The sequence below is a fragment of the Podarcis muralis genome, chromosome 14 (genome assembly GCF_964188315.1).
Source record: "Podarcis muralis chromosome 14, rPodMur119.hap1.1, whole genome shotgun sequence".
NCBI classification, from domain to species: domain Eukaryota; kingdom Metazoa; phylum Chordata; class Lepidosauria; order Squamata; family Lacertidae; genus Podarcis; species Podarcis muralis.
Genome location: NC_135668.1, coordinates 34,716,262 through 34,732,814, shown reverse-complemented (window position 1 = coordinate 34,732,814; position 16,553 = coordinate 34,716,262). Strand labels below are relative to the sequence as shown.

Here is a 16,553-nt window from a genome sequence, read left to right as displayed (position 1 = left end):
ATGCTGCTGTGAAGGGAAAAAATTAAACAGGAGGATGTGAGATATTCTGTACTGAACATCTAAAACAGTGGTGTTTTGTTGTTGTTGTTTTTTAAAAAAACCTAACAATCTGGAGTGTTTCTAGAAAAGCTTGTGCCTCTACATAACATAGACTCTATTTTCTCTTTCTCTGCTTAAGAGAGTTCAGCATATAAACAGAAAGCAATAAGCTGCATTTTATACTCTGGCATGTAAAGCACCTTTCGGAGTTGAAATGTGGATTTCATTAAATTTCAGGCCCATGCACAGGCCAATGACTTTCGGCTCTTCCTTAAAACATATACATAGTAGCTTGCCAGCTACTATGTTGCTGAGCCATGGCATGCACAGGTTTACAAATACTGAGAGACACTGGAGGTGAAAATTATTTGGTGCTCTTGCTTCCTTATCCTAAGGTAAAGGTAAAGGGACCCATGACCATTAGGTCCAGTGGTGGCCGACTTGGGTTGCAGCGCTCATCTCGCTTTATTGGCCAAGGGAGCCGGCGTACAGCTTCCGGGTCATGTGGCCAGCATGACTAAGCAGCTTCTGGCGAACCAGAGCAGCGCACAGAAACACTGTTTACCTTCCCGCCAGAGCGGTACCTATTTATCTACTTGCACTTTGACGTGCTTTTGAACTGCTAGGTTGGCAGGAACAGGGACTGAGCAACCCGTTGCAGGAGCTCACCCCTTGCAGGGATTCGAACCGCCGACCTTCTGATTGGCAAGTCCTAGGCTCTGTGGTTTAACCCACAGCGCCACCCGCATCCCTATCCTAAGGTAGCCTTCCCCAATCTGGTACCCTCCAGATGTTTTGAATTACAATTCCCATCAGCCCCTGCCGGCATGACCAGTGGTCAAGGACAATAAGAGTTGTAGCCCAGCAACACCTGGGAAGTACTACTTGGAGACCCTGATGTAGAAATATGTCTGGTTCCTAGAAGTCAATGACATTCCAGACTCTGCAGGAACAGGCATTTCTGAAGGCTTATCCACACTTACCTCTTGTTCCGCTCTTTCCAGACAGAGGTCTGCGCTTTAACACTCCATATCCAAGCTTCTTCCCCTGCCCAAGCTTTCCCTTCAAAAACCTGCTCTTTAAAGTTGAATCAGAGCAAATATCAATTCGGGTTTTCGCAGGGAAAGCTCTGGAGCAAAAAAAAAAAAAAAGTGCTCAGACAGTTAAATCGCAGGCCATGCCTGTAAAGAGGAGAGGAAGTGTGGATAAGCGTGGTAGTGGGGCTGCGGAGGACTTAACTGTGGGCGAAGATAGATACCAGCAGAACACCCAACAGAAAACTCCTTACTCCATCCAACTAAGCCAAGTGCCACCTAATGACTAAACTACATAATGGCGAATTCTACACTGATAGCAATTTGGAGCTAGTCAATAGCTCTGAGATCAAACTTTATTTCCTAAATATAGGCTTGAGGTGCATGTCTGAAACTGATAACTTGGCAACCCTAAGCACATGACGCTAAATGTTGGATATCTGAGCAGAAACTGAGCTTTGCTATTTTGCTTTTTCACAGACTGGCCTTTAAAGGGACCAGTTTGCCCTCAGGTTGAGATTTCTAAGTTTGGCTCTCTCAGGCTGCAGTTGATAAGTGTTCCTGGAAACAGGTCAAGGCCTTTTAGTCAACCTGTTTCCTCAGACCTCAAAGGGCCTCCAATTGACTTTAGGCTGAGGCCTCTCAGTTTATGTGCTGCCTGATTTCATGCTCCCAATTTTGTGAGAGGTAACTGAGCATCAATGAAAGTGTGGAATGATATGTCCCTGAGTAGCAAAACACTTTACAATGAACTAACTGTGGAAGGGGTGCCTCTGGAAGCTTTTATCTGATCGCTGCTGATATCATGTCAGATCTCAAACCCAAAGCAGATCATGAATCTGCAAACCAATGAATAGCAGGCAGTGATTCTATACTGCTTCAGTTGTGTTACACCACCAAACTTGGGCCAAAGAATAACAACAACAACAACAACAACAACAACAACAACAACAACAACAATAATAATAATAATAATAATTTATACCCCGCCCATTTGGCTGGGTTTCCCCAGCCACTCTGGGCAGCTTCCAAAAGAATATTAAAATACTGTGATACATCAAACATTAAGGTAAAGGTAAAGGTACCCCTGCCCGTACGGGCCAGTCTTGACAGACTCTGGGGTTGTGTGCCCATCTCACTTAAGAGGCCAGGGGCCAGCGTTGTCCGGAGACACTTCCGGGTCACATGGCCAGCGTGACATCGCTGCTCTGGCTAGCCAGAGCCGCACACGGAAACGCCGTTTACCTTCCTGCTAGAAAGCGGTCCCTATTTATCTACTTGCACCCCGGGGTGCTTTCGAACTGCTAGGTTGGCAGGCGCTGGGACCAAGCAACGGGAGCACACCCCGCCGCGGGGATTCGAACAGCCGACCTTTCGATCGGCAAGCCCTAGGTGCTGAGGCTTTTACCCACAGCGCCACCCGCATCCCATCAAACATTAAAAGCTTCCCTAAACAGGGCTGCCTTCAGATTTCTTCTAAAGGTCTTGTAGTTGTTGTCCTCTTTGACATCTGATGGGAGGGCGTTCCACAGGGAGGGCGCCACTACCAAGAAGGCCCTCTGCCTGGTTCCCTGTAACTTGGCTTCTCGCAGTGAGGGAACCGCCAGAAGGCCCTCGGTGCTGGACCTCAGTGTCCGGGTAGAACGATGGGGGTGGAGACGCTCCTTCAGGTATACTGGGCCGAGGCTGTTTAGGGCTTTAAAGGTCAGCACCAACACTTTGAATTGTGCCCGGAAACGTACTGGGAGCCAATGTAGGTCTTTCAAGACCGGTGTTATATGGTCTCGGCGGCCGCTCCCAGTCACCAGTCTGGCTGCTGCGTTCTGAAGAGAGCAAGGAGTCTACAAATTGGAAGATGAAACAGTCATGTGACAAGGCCTGGCTTCTAGCAACACTTCCAGGCCAAGTTTTGTTCTTGCCTCTAAACTGCAAGGAAACACAACTTGCTTGGCAGAAGCTGGGTCAAATAAGCCTCTGCAGTGTTCCAGCAGCTGTTGGTCCTCTGACCAATGTCTGGGACCAAGCAGTTGGAAGTATATCAGCAGGGATACACAGTCTGTAATTTAAGGTTTAATTCTGTTCTAAGTGTATGTCAACTAGCTAAGAGGGTGCTGGGTGGAGGTGTTGGTTAGCAACCAGGCAGAGTGGCATGAACTTTGCTGAGGGAACACATGCTGAGATTGACTGTGTAGTTCTGAGAGAGCATTCCCTCTGTATGTATCATTGAACGTATTTTTGCTGTATGTACAAGGCCCGAGGAAAGAAATGACAAAACTTTTTCTTATCAAATGATGAACAGTTTTCAATCATTTTTAATTTTTTGCTCAGTTTGCACTCAGTGTTAGCAGGATTTCTCTCTCTGAGTCTGCATTATTCAAAACTGTATGTGAAAATGTGTTTATTGGGAAAATCCACACTAAAATTCTAATATTTCTTTCATCTGGATTAGGTAGTTGTTGTTTTAAATGCAAATTGCTTCAGAAATGTGGAGAGCTGTATTTAACATTGGGAAAATGAGAGAACCAAAATTTACAGATGCTTCCATCCCTAATTTTGAGGAAATGTAGTTAGGGTTTTGCTGGGAGGATAATTTTTTTTAAATGGACAGACGAACAAACCTTGCAAGATTCGATCAAGTAATGCCTATTTAGACATACACACACCCCAGGAAATCTACTGGTTTGCTTTAGAATCCGAACTTAGTGGTATTCTTGGGAACTTTCTCTTAGACAGCAGTGTGCATTATGTCTCTTGGAATAGCTTAGTTGGTAGAGTGTGAGACTCTTCAACTCAGTCATGGGTTCGAACGACACATTGGGCAGAAGATTCCTGCATTGCAGGGGGTTGGACTAGATGGCCCTTGCGGTCCCTTACAATTCTATGATTCTATTATTTTTGCTTCAAAGTGTGCTAAGGCAGCCCTCCTGGATTTTGAGTCCCGCTGCTCACTCTGCTGAGCATGGGCACCAAAGTCCTGCCCATCTGGACATAGATACAGAAAGATCAGGAATGAATGACATTTATTATTATTATTATTGCAAAGGGGTGGGAGTGTTGCTTAATGTTGCCTTTGGAGTGAAATAAGTTGGAAGCCACCAGTAAAGAAATCGTACCAAAGCTCACTGCTCTTAATTAAATATTAGCTGTAATTAGCACTAAGAGTGAATGCTACGAATATTAATTCTAAGCTTGTGAAAGGGCTGTCATTGTTAATGAGAAGCAGTGGGGGTCTCTATAACATCTGTTTTAGAGCTCAAGGTAGCATAGAACTCTTTAAAACAAATTGCACCTAGACAATCATTCCCCATCTCTCTTGTTTTCTTAATGGCATTTTTAAGATATAGCAATAGATACATATAGCAGACTTTCATTCCATTTTAATTGATTAATATTTCCATAACATCTTGAATCTGCTTTCCAAGTAATAAAGCACTTTTGTGGAATTTGGAGACCTAAAAGGTCTGCCCACTTCTGCATCTGACCTTCACCACCACCATGTTGCGATCCCCAGAAGGTTGTCAGTAAGGGAAGCTGGCCCTCAGGCTCAAAATGATTACACAGATCATTGAAGTGATTATTGGATTATTGGGACTTGGCCTGTCCCATCTAGTCCAGCATCCTGTTCTCATAGTGGACAACCAGATGCCAGTGAGAAATCAGTGAGCAGTACATGAGCACAAGAGCACTCTGTGCTTTTAAATGCCAGTGGCTGGAAACCACAGGAGAGGAGAGGACTCTTCTGCTCAGGTCCTGCTTGCTTGTGGGCTTCCCATGGGGTCATCTGTAAGAACAGGATACTGGACTGGACTGCATGGATGATTGACCTGATCCAGCAGGCTCCATCAGCTGCTGATGTACCTTTTGTGCCTTTTCTCTGTTCAGAACAGAAGGAAGGATGCTTATGCAATCGTGGGATCCAGTGAAATGTGGGCATACCTTTTTCAGGGAGTGGGGTTCATATAAGAGAGGCCAAGCCAGTGCAAACAGGAACTGAGTAGGAAGATTTTTGCGGTGGTTAAAACCCAACCTGTAGTTGTGTCCATACTTCTCGGCTGGAGAAACTCGGAAGGCAATATCACCAAAGGGGGAGGACTGAATATCTGCAACAGTTCAGGAACGAACTGCAGGGCAAGCTTAATAATCTTACCTACCTTCTCTTTGTTTTCTCTTTCCCCTTTGCAGGGTAATCAGGAAGCCACAGCACCTCCTGACACAATGGCACAGCCTTACGCCTCGGCTCAGTTTGCTCCTCCTCAGAACGGCATCCCCGCAGAGTACACCGCGCCCCACCCTCATCCGACTCCCGACTACACAGGCCAAACCACAGTTCCAGAGCACACATTAAATATGTACCCACCTGCGCAGACGCACTCTGAACCAAACACAAGTGACACAAATGCACAAACTGTGTCAGGCACAGCCACAGTAAGTATATATAGATAGATAGATTTTAATTTCCGCATGCAAAAAATATTGGCATCAGCAATGCAGTCTATATGAGCAACCTCCAACCCTTCTAGACTTGGGGCATCAGTGGGGTTTTGAGCTGGAGCCACAGGAAGAGTCTCCAGCTCAAGCTTCTGTTGACCTGGTAAAACCAGGAAACTGAAATCGGAGTATTGAAATCTGACCAGTCCAATCCAAACTGAATGCTGCCTGAATAGAGGTAACTGTTTGCTTGTGTGCATCATTTTCTCCCCTTCCTCCACTAGCCTAAATTTAGTTTGTGATTTCATTGGGACAGGGATCTCTTCCCGCTAATATGAATTTGTTAAGAACTGTGTATTTGGAGTGTGAAGTATTCATTTCAGTTGTGATGATTTACCAACAGGCCTTAAAAATAATACCTGGCTCTGTATGTGTGAAACATGGCTTCCCATCTAAGGTGCTTGCATGTATTTATTCTGCACATGGTGTTCACCTACTTATGTGTGAGATTAACTGTGCATAATGCTATAATTGTCCCCTAGCTTACCACAATCATTGACAGAACATTGCTGTGCGGGAAAAAATATTTGACATATCATGTTCCTAGTGTGTGGTTCCTAGTAGCTCTTTTTGTTGAAAACTATGGCCTCCAAGAGATTATTAGGATGACATCTGGTGGATTAAACAGCTGGGTGTTTCAACCTTTTATCTTCAGTTATTGTGAATCAGTGTACTGCAGAGTTTAATGAACAATTATGCACCTAATTCATACAGAAGGCAGGAGGTGCTTAAAATATTATTTATTAGGCCCAACATGTTTTGAATAACATCATCCTCAGGAGTTTCTGTATAACAGAAATATCTTCAAAGGCTTGTGTGTGAATTGATTGGCTTAAGCACAAATACCGGTATGCCGGTGGCCACAGTCACCATAAGGTTTTCCATAAGAACATAAGCAGAGACCCATCAGAGCATAAGAGCATAAGAAGAGCCCTTCTAGATCAGATCAACACTTGGGCTTCTAGAATTAGCCAGGCTCCCTCCCTGATTTCCAAGCATGGAGCTCTGATAGGAGACACTCAGGTTTCCATTGGCTTCAAATTCCTTCTGTTTCCAGCTAGACATTTTAACCTGCCAGCTTCCCACCTAGTAAATCATATTTCAGAAGGTGATACAATATTTTTCTTTAATTTAGTCTAAATCAGAATGAACTGATGCTGACTTCTGGGCCCAGGAGGTGTGCTGTGTGGGGAATGAGTAGTTCAACTGTACACTGTGTGAATGAGTTGCTTTTATCTGTCCTGAATCTTGCAACATTCAGCTTCATTGGATGTCCATGAGTTCTAGTGTTATAAAAGAGAGAGCAAAACTTTTCTCGATCCACTTTCTCCATGCCATGCATAATTTAATAAACTTCAGTTATGTTGCCTCTTACTTGTGTTTTCTCTGAACTAGGAAGTCCCAGATGCTGCAACCCTTCTTCACAGGAGAGTTGCTCCACCATTTTGATCATTTTGGTTGCACTTTTTTGAACTCTTTCCTTTTTTAAAAAAAATAATTTTTATTAACAGGCCAATCACATCACATTAATTCCAAATCACAATAATTCCAAATTACACAGCCAAATTTTGGTTGGGGGTACCCATGCTTCGAGCTCCGAAAGGGATCCGATCATCTCTCTTGCTGCTGCTTTAATTACACAGTTCTGTCAAAATAATATTCACAGTTCTGTTCAATCTTCTCTTTGTTGTTTTCCTCATCTTCTTGTTGTTATCATATATTCCTTTCTTTGTGATCTCTGATAATCTCCACAAGCGTGTTGAAGACAGACGTTGTTATGTCCTGTGTGGGTTTTACACTCATGCAAGAGCCAAAAAAGTAGACAGACACCATTTCAACACCTCCGTTCAAAACATTCCGACAGTTTGTCCTGATCTCCCCAGGCCCGCCACTCCCTCATAAATTTTCTCAGGGGGCCCTGCTAAGCCGAACCCACACCCCAACATAGTAACAGCCATAGTCCTCCTCCCCCTGGATTCCTGTGGGCGGGCCTGCCATGATAAATCTCTTTTTATGACTGCGTCACTAAGGACTTACTTTCATTTCCCGATGCTCCCATAAGCCACGTCCTTGCATAGTAGTTAATTTCCACACAATTCTTATTCCTCCTGCTTGTGATCAGTAATTGCAATGATTATTTTTTTTGGGGGGGGGATGATTGGGTACTCACATAAGACAAAAAAAAGAAAAGTTTTTCTCCCCCCCTCCTTTTCAGTCTCGCTCCGACATACCAATCCTTTGATGAATCTTCTTGATTTATTCTTCTTCTTGATTTATTGTTAAGTCCAGCCCGTCGCTCCACTTCCCAAAGATCCCTTTAGTTAGCAGTCTTTACTCCCGATCTTCCCTCGAAGTATGTGCGTTTGCTTCTGTCCTGATTGTTTATTTAGAGCTCCTGCAACTAGCTGCGCAGATCAGAGACAGCGTCCAGGAGAGCCGACCCACACAAGGGCTTTTGTGCCTAGTGCCCTCACCCCCTTTCGAATCCGGGGGTGAATTATGGGCACAGCAGGCAAGGCAGCGTTCCCCATTCGCTTGGGCTAACGAGGGAGGCTGCATACTCCCATAACAGCCTCTTAATTACCTCGTGTGAGCTGGAGAGATGGTATTGTCGGCCATCTTCCGATGCGCCCCCTAGCGGCCCCCTTTTTGAACTCTTTCCAACTCTACAATATCATTTTTGAGGTGGCTGAAAGCGGAAACAGCTGTGACTACCAATTCTATTTAGTGGATTGATTTTCATTCCAGAAATAAGCAAAATTCAGCAATTTCCACTCCCGTTTCCATTTTTGTGAAAATTCTCTGACATCCTAGCTCCAGCTGGTGCTCTCAGGGTTCTAGGGTGAAAGCAAAATATATCCTGCAGACTTCAAGTCTGCCCACCCCCTCTACAGTTCCTTCCAAATAGATCTTTTGTCATAACCCCCCCCCCACACACATAAAAAGATATCACTGAATATAGAGCAATAAAGTGTGGATTTTCTGTTGTGACCATTGCAACATCTGCATTGCACATCCAAGCCATGTTGTCACCAGTTTATGAGCTACCCCAACCCCCATTTGTTTTGGTTTGTTTCATATCCAAATAGTGAATTTTGCTGCACTTTGGGTTGTTTTTTTAGAGTTTCAGGAGACATTGTGTATCTCAGGATGTGTGGCATCAGGCTTTATTAATGGATTCATGTCTGGTAAACAATTCAGCCTCTGCAAAACAAACAAGCAAAATGTTCTCACTTGTATCCAAAAGGTGCTCTACCACATTTGAAAGTCATGATCCACTTATGGAAGAGGCTCGTTTTCCACACTTGTACTGGAGGACTGAATGAGAAAACAAGCTATATCCAAAGCTCTGCTCCCATGTGTACAATCTCTTGTATAAACAGAAGCATACAGAACCTATAAGGTTACAACATTTGAGACTTTCTAGTTTAGGAGGACAAAATGCACATTTATAACATTGCACATGATGTAGAGAAAGTGGATAAGGATAAAAACCTATCCCTATCCACTTCTCCCTGTCATTCATAACTTCTTCCTCTCTCATAATAGTGGAACATGGGGCTATCCAACAAAACTGAATGACTTCTTCACACAGTACGTGGTTGAACTGTGAGATTTTAATTAACAGAATAATGTGAAAATGGGATGGAGTGGATTTCTGAATGAACTAATGGGGAACTGAAATGGACAGGAAATAGATTCACCCATCCATTCTTATAGGGAAGGAAACTTGCTAGTAATTTAGATGTTCTGTCCCTTATTTTGCTGGATCTGATTCTACTTCTTCTGCTTACATCAGAAAGGAGTAAGGTTAAAAACCCCACCTCATATACAACATTTTAAAAAAAGTTCAGTGTATGAAAAGTGTGAAGGTTCACGAAGCAAAGTATGAAGGTGGGGGTTGCACATGAAAGCAAGTTCCTGATGTTTAGCCAAATGTGTGCCCAATGAAACAAACATGTATTACAGTTAAAAAGCATCAGCATCATAGGCACTGAGCAGCACTTTAAAGGGGTTGGCTACATTACATTGCTTTGTAACTACATTGCATGGTGTGGGAATGTGCATCAAAGAGTCCGCCAAATTGCTCTACAGATTGGAAACTAGGCTGTGTTGATCTGGTTTAAGAAACAACAGCAACAGCTGGATGTCAAGAACGTGATCATATTCATAGGCAAAAAGATACATAGTAATGAAGAGAATGATAAAGAAATCATTTCTGTTATCAGATGAGAGCGATAGTGGCTAACACATTATTGCCACTGCAAATAGTAAAGCAATGTTCTCAGTGAAGTCTGGACAAAGTTAAGCTCATTCCGTTTCAATCAAAGTGTCTAGAGGAACAAATCTGTCAGTTCTGATGACCCTTTGTTTCTCATTTCCCCAATCTTCAGTTTGCCATATTTCCACAACTGTTTCTGATCTTCACGAAAAACCATTAACATTTTTGTGTGCATTCCTCCTAATAACCAGTTTTTGAAAGCAATTTTAGACAATATGATGCATTTGGGTGTGTAATTTCCACTGATAAATTTCCACACACACACACACACACACACACACACACACACACACATAGCACACTTTCTACTAATATATGGGTGTCCAACTTCCAAGAAACTGCGATTTACTCCACTATAAATAAACTGGCAGTGATCTACCCATTGGATTGTGTTTTGAGGGGGAGGATCAGGCAAAGTTGAGCTTTTTTGGGGGGGTTGGTTGGTTGGGAAATATGAATTTTGAAGGCTACACACAGATCTGCAAAGTGTGAATCAATTAGGTTTACTTTAAATTGTGAACCAAACAAATTTGTCAAAGAGTTAAACAAGGGCTTAGCTTCAGCTGGATCACACTGAATTAATTATTTGCTTTTTAAAAAGAAAAATAATTTTTATTAATAGTAGAGATGTTGGAGAACTCTGATGAAAATGGAAATAGGAGTAGAAAATGCCAATATTCACTTATTTGTTCCATGTCTGCAACAAAACTCAATCCAGTGAATACAATCAGTATTCACTGTTGTTGTTGTTGTTTTCAGTCTGCAAATTATACTTAATTGACTCCCCCAAAAACATTTGCATTGAATTTCCTTTCCGTTGAAATTAATAGGGTAGGATAATTACCGTAAACAACAATGTAAATTATATAATGTACATCATTTCATCACAGAAGGAAGCAAGGCGAATAATGAAAGTTTTGCAAGAAGATGAACTGGGGCAGAATGGAAACAATGCTGCATGCAGTGAATAGAGGGTGGAAACCACACTACTTAGAGACACCCGTGATTGAACTTGGGAGCTTCTGCATGCAAAGGAGATGCTCTAGTGCTTAGCTGCAGCCCTTTCCCATTTTGTTATAGACAGTAGGGCTGTGGCAAATTCAGAAGTGCGAGGTCCCTTCATGATAGTCACAGCCATGCCCCCTCACAGGCACACCCCATCTAAGATTATGATAACTAGGGGTGCATGGCAGTGATCATTGCAGATGCCCATGTGTTCCGTTTCAGCTAGCTCTACTAATTTCTGTGCGTGCGCATGGGCAAATGATTCTGAGTGCTCCAGTATCTTTTCTTGGAGCAATGTAATCTGTGCTTTCCTTGTACGTAACAGAGCTTGCACCTCTTTCCATTGAAACTGAAACACCTTGTGTTTTCAGTGTTCCTAAAGGTTTGGAGCATATAGAACAATTCTTCCTTAGTGCTTTTCCTGCGTTCCTTATTTAGAGTGACCCTAGGAGCCAGTCCTTAGTGGCTGATACACCTGTTGTTGTTCTGATTGGCTCCAATCAGCACAAAGGATGAGATGACTTCTCAGTGGCTAAAAAGCTCCATTTTCATCCTGATCACAGGTAGCTCTAGGACCTGCAGACAGGGACCCCTGCTGCAGAAATAGTAATGGGCCTTTGACACTAATCTCTCACTGTGATCTTGAACCACTATACTACCTATAATTTATATGACAGCTGATAGCCTTTAGTGGCACACCAGCAACTTTACAGAGCTCATATCCACCTGCTTTCTATACTGGTGCTCCTTTGTTTTTAACAGGACTGTGCTTTACATTTCCATGTTTCAGCTATTCTTTGCACATTTAGCTATTGTATTATTTTAATATCCTTACGTATTGTATCACCGGTTTTCAATATTGGTGGTTCTCACTGTTTACAATGCACTTAAGGTGTTAAATATTTCTCATGGGGTGAGGAAGAGGGAGGAGGAACCAAACCCCCCAAAGTTGTGTATTCTGCTGAATAAACAAACCACTAGTTTCAAAGCAGACTTAGTCAAAATGAAAGAGCTAATTTATAGCTTAAATTGCATCTGACCTTCAACATCTTGGCTTCACATTATAACACTTTAATTAAAATTGATTCTTCCCTAGGATTATTATGTGAAAGGTAATTCCCCTTTTCGCTAAATGCGAAGAGGGATATCTCTTCCAGGTTAAGCTCAGTTAATGATGGCTCCCCCCGACTTTTGTAATTGGCAGGCTGTTAGTAGTTTGTTTACTGGTAGAAAGAAGTTGTCAGTTGCAATGACACTTATTAAATTGGAGTGAAATCTTGCAAGTGGAGTCCTTCACTTCAGACTGCCCCCCACCAGCCCCGATCTCCAGGAGAATATATTTTGGGCCTTGGTGCTATTGAAGGTCTGGAATTATTTTACATATTTGTAGGCAGCAGAATGAGAGCAGTGAAGGAAAATAGGTCTCTGTGTGAAAGCTTTATTTGTGCAGATACTTGGGGCGTCTTCTTGAGATGGAAGAGAAATTCAGTCTGTGTGAATTCCAATATGAGATGACCTGGATGAATATATGCATCACAGAGGAGGCTGGTCCATTAGGGCACAAGGGACTTTGCCCCAACCACCTTATTCTGTCATCAGTACAGAATGTGAGGATGGCGCCACTTACTGTTGGCCTCCCTGCCTTCTGTCTACCATTCTCAATGGGCACCAGTCATTACTGGTTTGGTACTCACAGGACAATCCAAATTCCAGCTAGGCAGCTGGGAGAAGTCAGGGGGTGGGCAGGTAAATAGCTGTACCAACATAACACATTTATTTGCTCCTGTCAGGCACAGATCTATGCAAGCATGGGAGTGAGGACTTTAAATAAATAGATATGAAGATCTACATCCACATACAGGATCATTCAAGGCTCCCTCCCTCCCTCTCTCACACACTTAAACAATCTGCCCCTTGGTAATGAAACCATGTAGCCCTAATGTTGTTGTGATGGAGCAATTACTTTGGAAAGAAGAAAAGAAGCAAGGAGAGATGACTACAAAAGATGCTAATTCACAGAGGAGTTCATAATGTTCAGATCGTAATATAAGAATATAAGCAGTGCCGAAAGGGGAAGCGTATTTCTGCATTTTATGAGCCACTTTCATAATTCCTCCTCTGCTGATACAATGTCACCACATATATTTAATAGTGATATTACTCAGTGAAATAGAATAAGTGTTGGTATAAAATTGCCCCATGTGCAATTGAATTTGCCATCACTATTCTCCTGGGTTTAGTGATTGCAACAGTTTTATGTGCTATCTTCCTTCCTATACGGTTGCTAGTCCTCATTCTAAACAGAAGGGTTGAGTTTATTTATACACACAGAGAGAGCTGAGAACCAGGCACTACCTCCGTAGATGGCTTCAGACACATTTGCCGAGATGAAGTGTGGGTCTGCACGTTTGGAATCTCCATAAAATAGGAGTGAAAGTTCATGAGTGAAAGTTCTTCACCTCATCTGTAAAAGCTGGGCAGGAGGTCCATTGAGTTCTGAATTCCTTGCCTTGCTTGTGCACTTACTAATCTGGTTTGGGCGCAGTTGAATCTGTATCATTGCTAGCCTGAAAAAAGATATTTTTCTTACTCACAAGTAAGAGTGTCTGTCATGGTGTTTTGGATGGGTCAGGACAGATTAGGTGAGGTCTGGTCAAGTCTGAATGAGAGTTGGCCTCGGAATCGCACAGACCTTACCAAACTTGACTTCAGTTATGTGAGAAAGATGTGTGCTAGATATATCCAACATGGTACTCTCCAGATGTTATTGGACTACAACTCCCATAAGCCTGAACTAGCATAACCAGTGATTGGGGATAATGGAAGTTGTAGTCCATCAACATCTAGAGGACTCTTTAGTCATATGCTAAAGAATAATTTAGGGACGCGGGTGGCGCTGTGGGTAAAAGCCTCAGTGCCTAGGGCTTGCCGATCGAAAGGTCGGCGGTTCGAATCCCCGCGGCGGGGTGCGCTCCTGTTGTTCGTTCCCAGCGCCTGCCAACCTAGCAGTTTGAAAGCACCCCTGGGTACAAGTAGATAAATGGGACCGCTTACTAGCGGGAAGGTAAACAGCGTTTCCGTGTGCGGCTCTGGCTCGCCAGATGCAGCTTGTCACGCTGGCCACGTGACTCGGAAGTGTCTCCGGACAGCGCTGGCCCCCGGCCTCTTGAGTGAGATGGGCGCACAACCCTGGCCCGTACGGGCAGGGGTACCTTTACCTTTACCTTAAAGAATAATTGACATCTGCTTTGGGATGACAGAAGGGAGCATTCTGTCTCCCCCCTCCCCCAGGTTTGTTTGTTTGTTTGTTATGGTGCATTTCAGGTCCTGCTTCTGGTCTTCCCATAGGCATCTGGTTGGCCACTGTGAGAGCGGGATGATTGATTAGATGGGCCACTGGCCTGATCCTGCAGGCTCTTTTTATGCTCTTACCTTCACTGTGGCATGAATGATTCTGAGCCAGCAGTTTCCACTAGTACCCAGCAAACTTTGACTTTCTTTGAGGCAACAATGGCTTATTTGTGTAATTGTCCTCCTTTGTGGTGCTTGTGTGTGTTCTGCACCTTAATCAACAGCCTTTTATCTTTATTTTTACTTTGATCATCTCAAAATAGCAACGCACCTACCAGAAAACAGGGGAGGGGAGGGGAAAAGGGTAATTAAATTTGGCAGTTCTTTTCTGTGTGCTGTCTTCTTGATTTTTTGTTGCTTGGAAGTGCACCTAAAGGTGTCAACTGCTGTTTAATTGACTAAGCATTCACGTAAGATCCAGCTGTTTCTGAATGCAATCTAAATATTTTATGTGGAAGCGGTGTGCACAAGGACAAAAATATAATGCCAATAGGCTGGCACAGCTATATATGGTGAATTCTATGCTTCTTTGGTCTAACTGCAGCTGGACTCCCAATGGGAGTACCCTGCAATATTTTACACAAAATGATCTGAACATCTCATGTAAGTATTTGTAATATATTGGAGATGCTGCCAGTGCATTCTCTGCTCTGACCACAGGGGGCACTGGAGTTTAGGTTGCTTGTTATACAAGGGTCAAGGTGCTAAATAAATTTATCATGCTGTTGAAACATGGATAGCCCTAAACTGACCAGAATAAACCTGTGCTGCAGGCACTGGAAATCCGAAAAGGGTTGGAGGAACCTGATGTGGGCTTAGAGCCCTACCCCTATATCAGTATCTTTGTGCATGTAAAGCCACTGACATCATGCCCATTAGTCTGAAATGGAAGCACATGTTTCTGATTTTCTCCTTAGAGTGCCAGAGGAGTACAGTGGGGTGGGAGCAGGCTCTTGCATGAAACATTAAACTACCATTTAACATATTGTCTGAAAACAGTTCTGCTGTTTTCACTGTGCTGCTGCCTGTTACTTTAATCTATAAAGTTATTGGATTTTTGTATTGTTTTAAGTGAATGTTTCAATGCTGCTGTAAGTCAAAGGATAGGATATACATCCCTTAAATGAGCAGCAGCCAATGTGCTGCCTTCCAGATGTTCTGGACTATGACTCTTCTAGTGAGAGTCACAGAACCTGAGAGAGAAAGGAGAATATATAAAATTCAATTGAGAAATAAGGACCCAATAAAGCAGCAGGCTAAGGACCCTTGACATGGGAGAAAGCCAGGATTAGGACTCTAAGAGCTGGTGAGTCCTTGCCAGTGTGGTGTAGTGGTTAGGAGCGGTAGACTCGTAATCTGGTGAACCGGGTTCGCGTCCCCGCTCCTCCACATGCAGCTGCTGGGTGACCTTGGGCTAGTCACACTTCTCTGAAGTCTCTCAGCCTCACTCACCTCACAGAGTGTTTGTTGTGGGGGAGGAAGGGAAAGGAGAATCTTAGCCACTTTGAGACTCCTTCGGGTAGTGATTAAGCAGGATATCAAATCCAAAACTCTTCTTCTTCTTCATGATGCTACCAATGCTCAGATCCATGCAGCAGCGGTGTAGAGCAGGGCCCTGTCGGTGGTGGCCCCTTTCCAACACATATCAGGTTGTCTCTCACACCGGCAATGTTCTGAGTGTACTTCAAAGCCTATTTATTTCAGGAGGCATTTGCTGGTTAATATCACAGGGTAGCAAGTGTGGTGCTGCTGTTCTTCTAAATGTTGCCACTGTTGTTTTCTTACATTGCTAATGTTTGTTTTATGATGTTTACATATTGCCATGGTACTTATGTAAGTCTTTTGTTAAATAACAGGAGGATAGGAAGGATGTAAAACCCACAAAGGTGGGACATAAAAACCACAAAGAAAGGAATGAACTGAAAGGGAAATAAAATTGAGAGACAAAATGGGTGAAGAGAAAGCACTCACACTCTAGCTTGTGAGCTAGAGTGGCTGATGGAAGGACATGAGAGGAACCCTGCTGGATTAGCTCAGAGGTCTATCTAATCTAGAATCCCATTCAACCAGTAGTCAACCAGATGCCCATGGGAAACCCACAAGCAAAACCTGAGCACAACTGCAATTCTCCCTACTCGTGGTTCCCCAGAAACTGATACAGTGGTACCTCGCAAGACGAATGCCTCACAAGATAAAAAACTCGCTAGACGAAAGGGTTTTTTGTTTTTTGAGCTGCTTCACAAGACGATTTTCCCTATGGGCTTGCTTCGTAAGACGGAAACGTCTTGCAAGTTTGTTTCCTTTTTCTTAACACCGTTAATACAGTTGTGACTTGACTTCGAGGAGCAACTCAT

General features: G+C 43.3%; 1 protein-coding gene across 20 annotated transcripts in view; it reads left to right on the top strand.

The window, feature by feature from the left end:
- The window catches only part of RBFOX1 (RNA binding fox-1 homolog 1), a 1,459,388-nt gene that overhangs the window by 1,298,021 nt on the left and 144,814 nt on the right, over positions 1–16,553 (top strand). For all 20 annotated transcript variants that reach the window (XM_077918365.1, XM_077918364.1, XM_077918368.1 and 17 more), the window contains one exon: positions 5,256–5,498. In XM_077918365.1, coding sequence (XP_077774491.1) covers positions 5,256–5,498 — 243 coding nt within the window. The remainder of the gene's footprint in view (positions 1–5,255; positions 5,499–16,553) is intronic.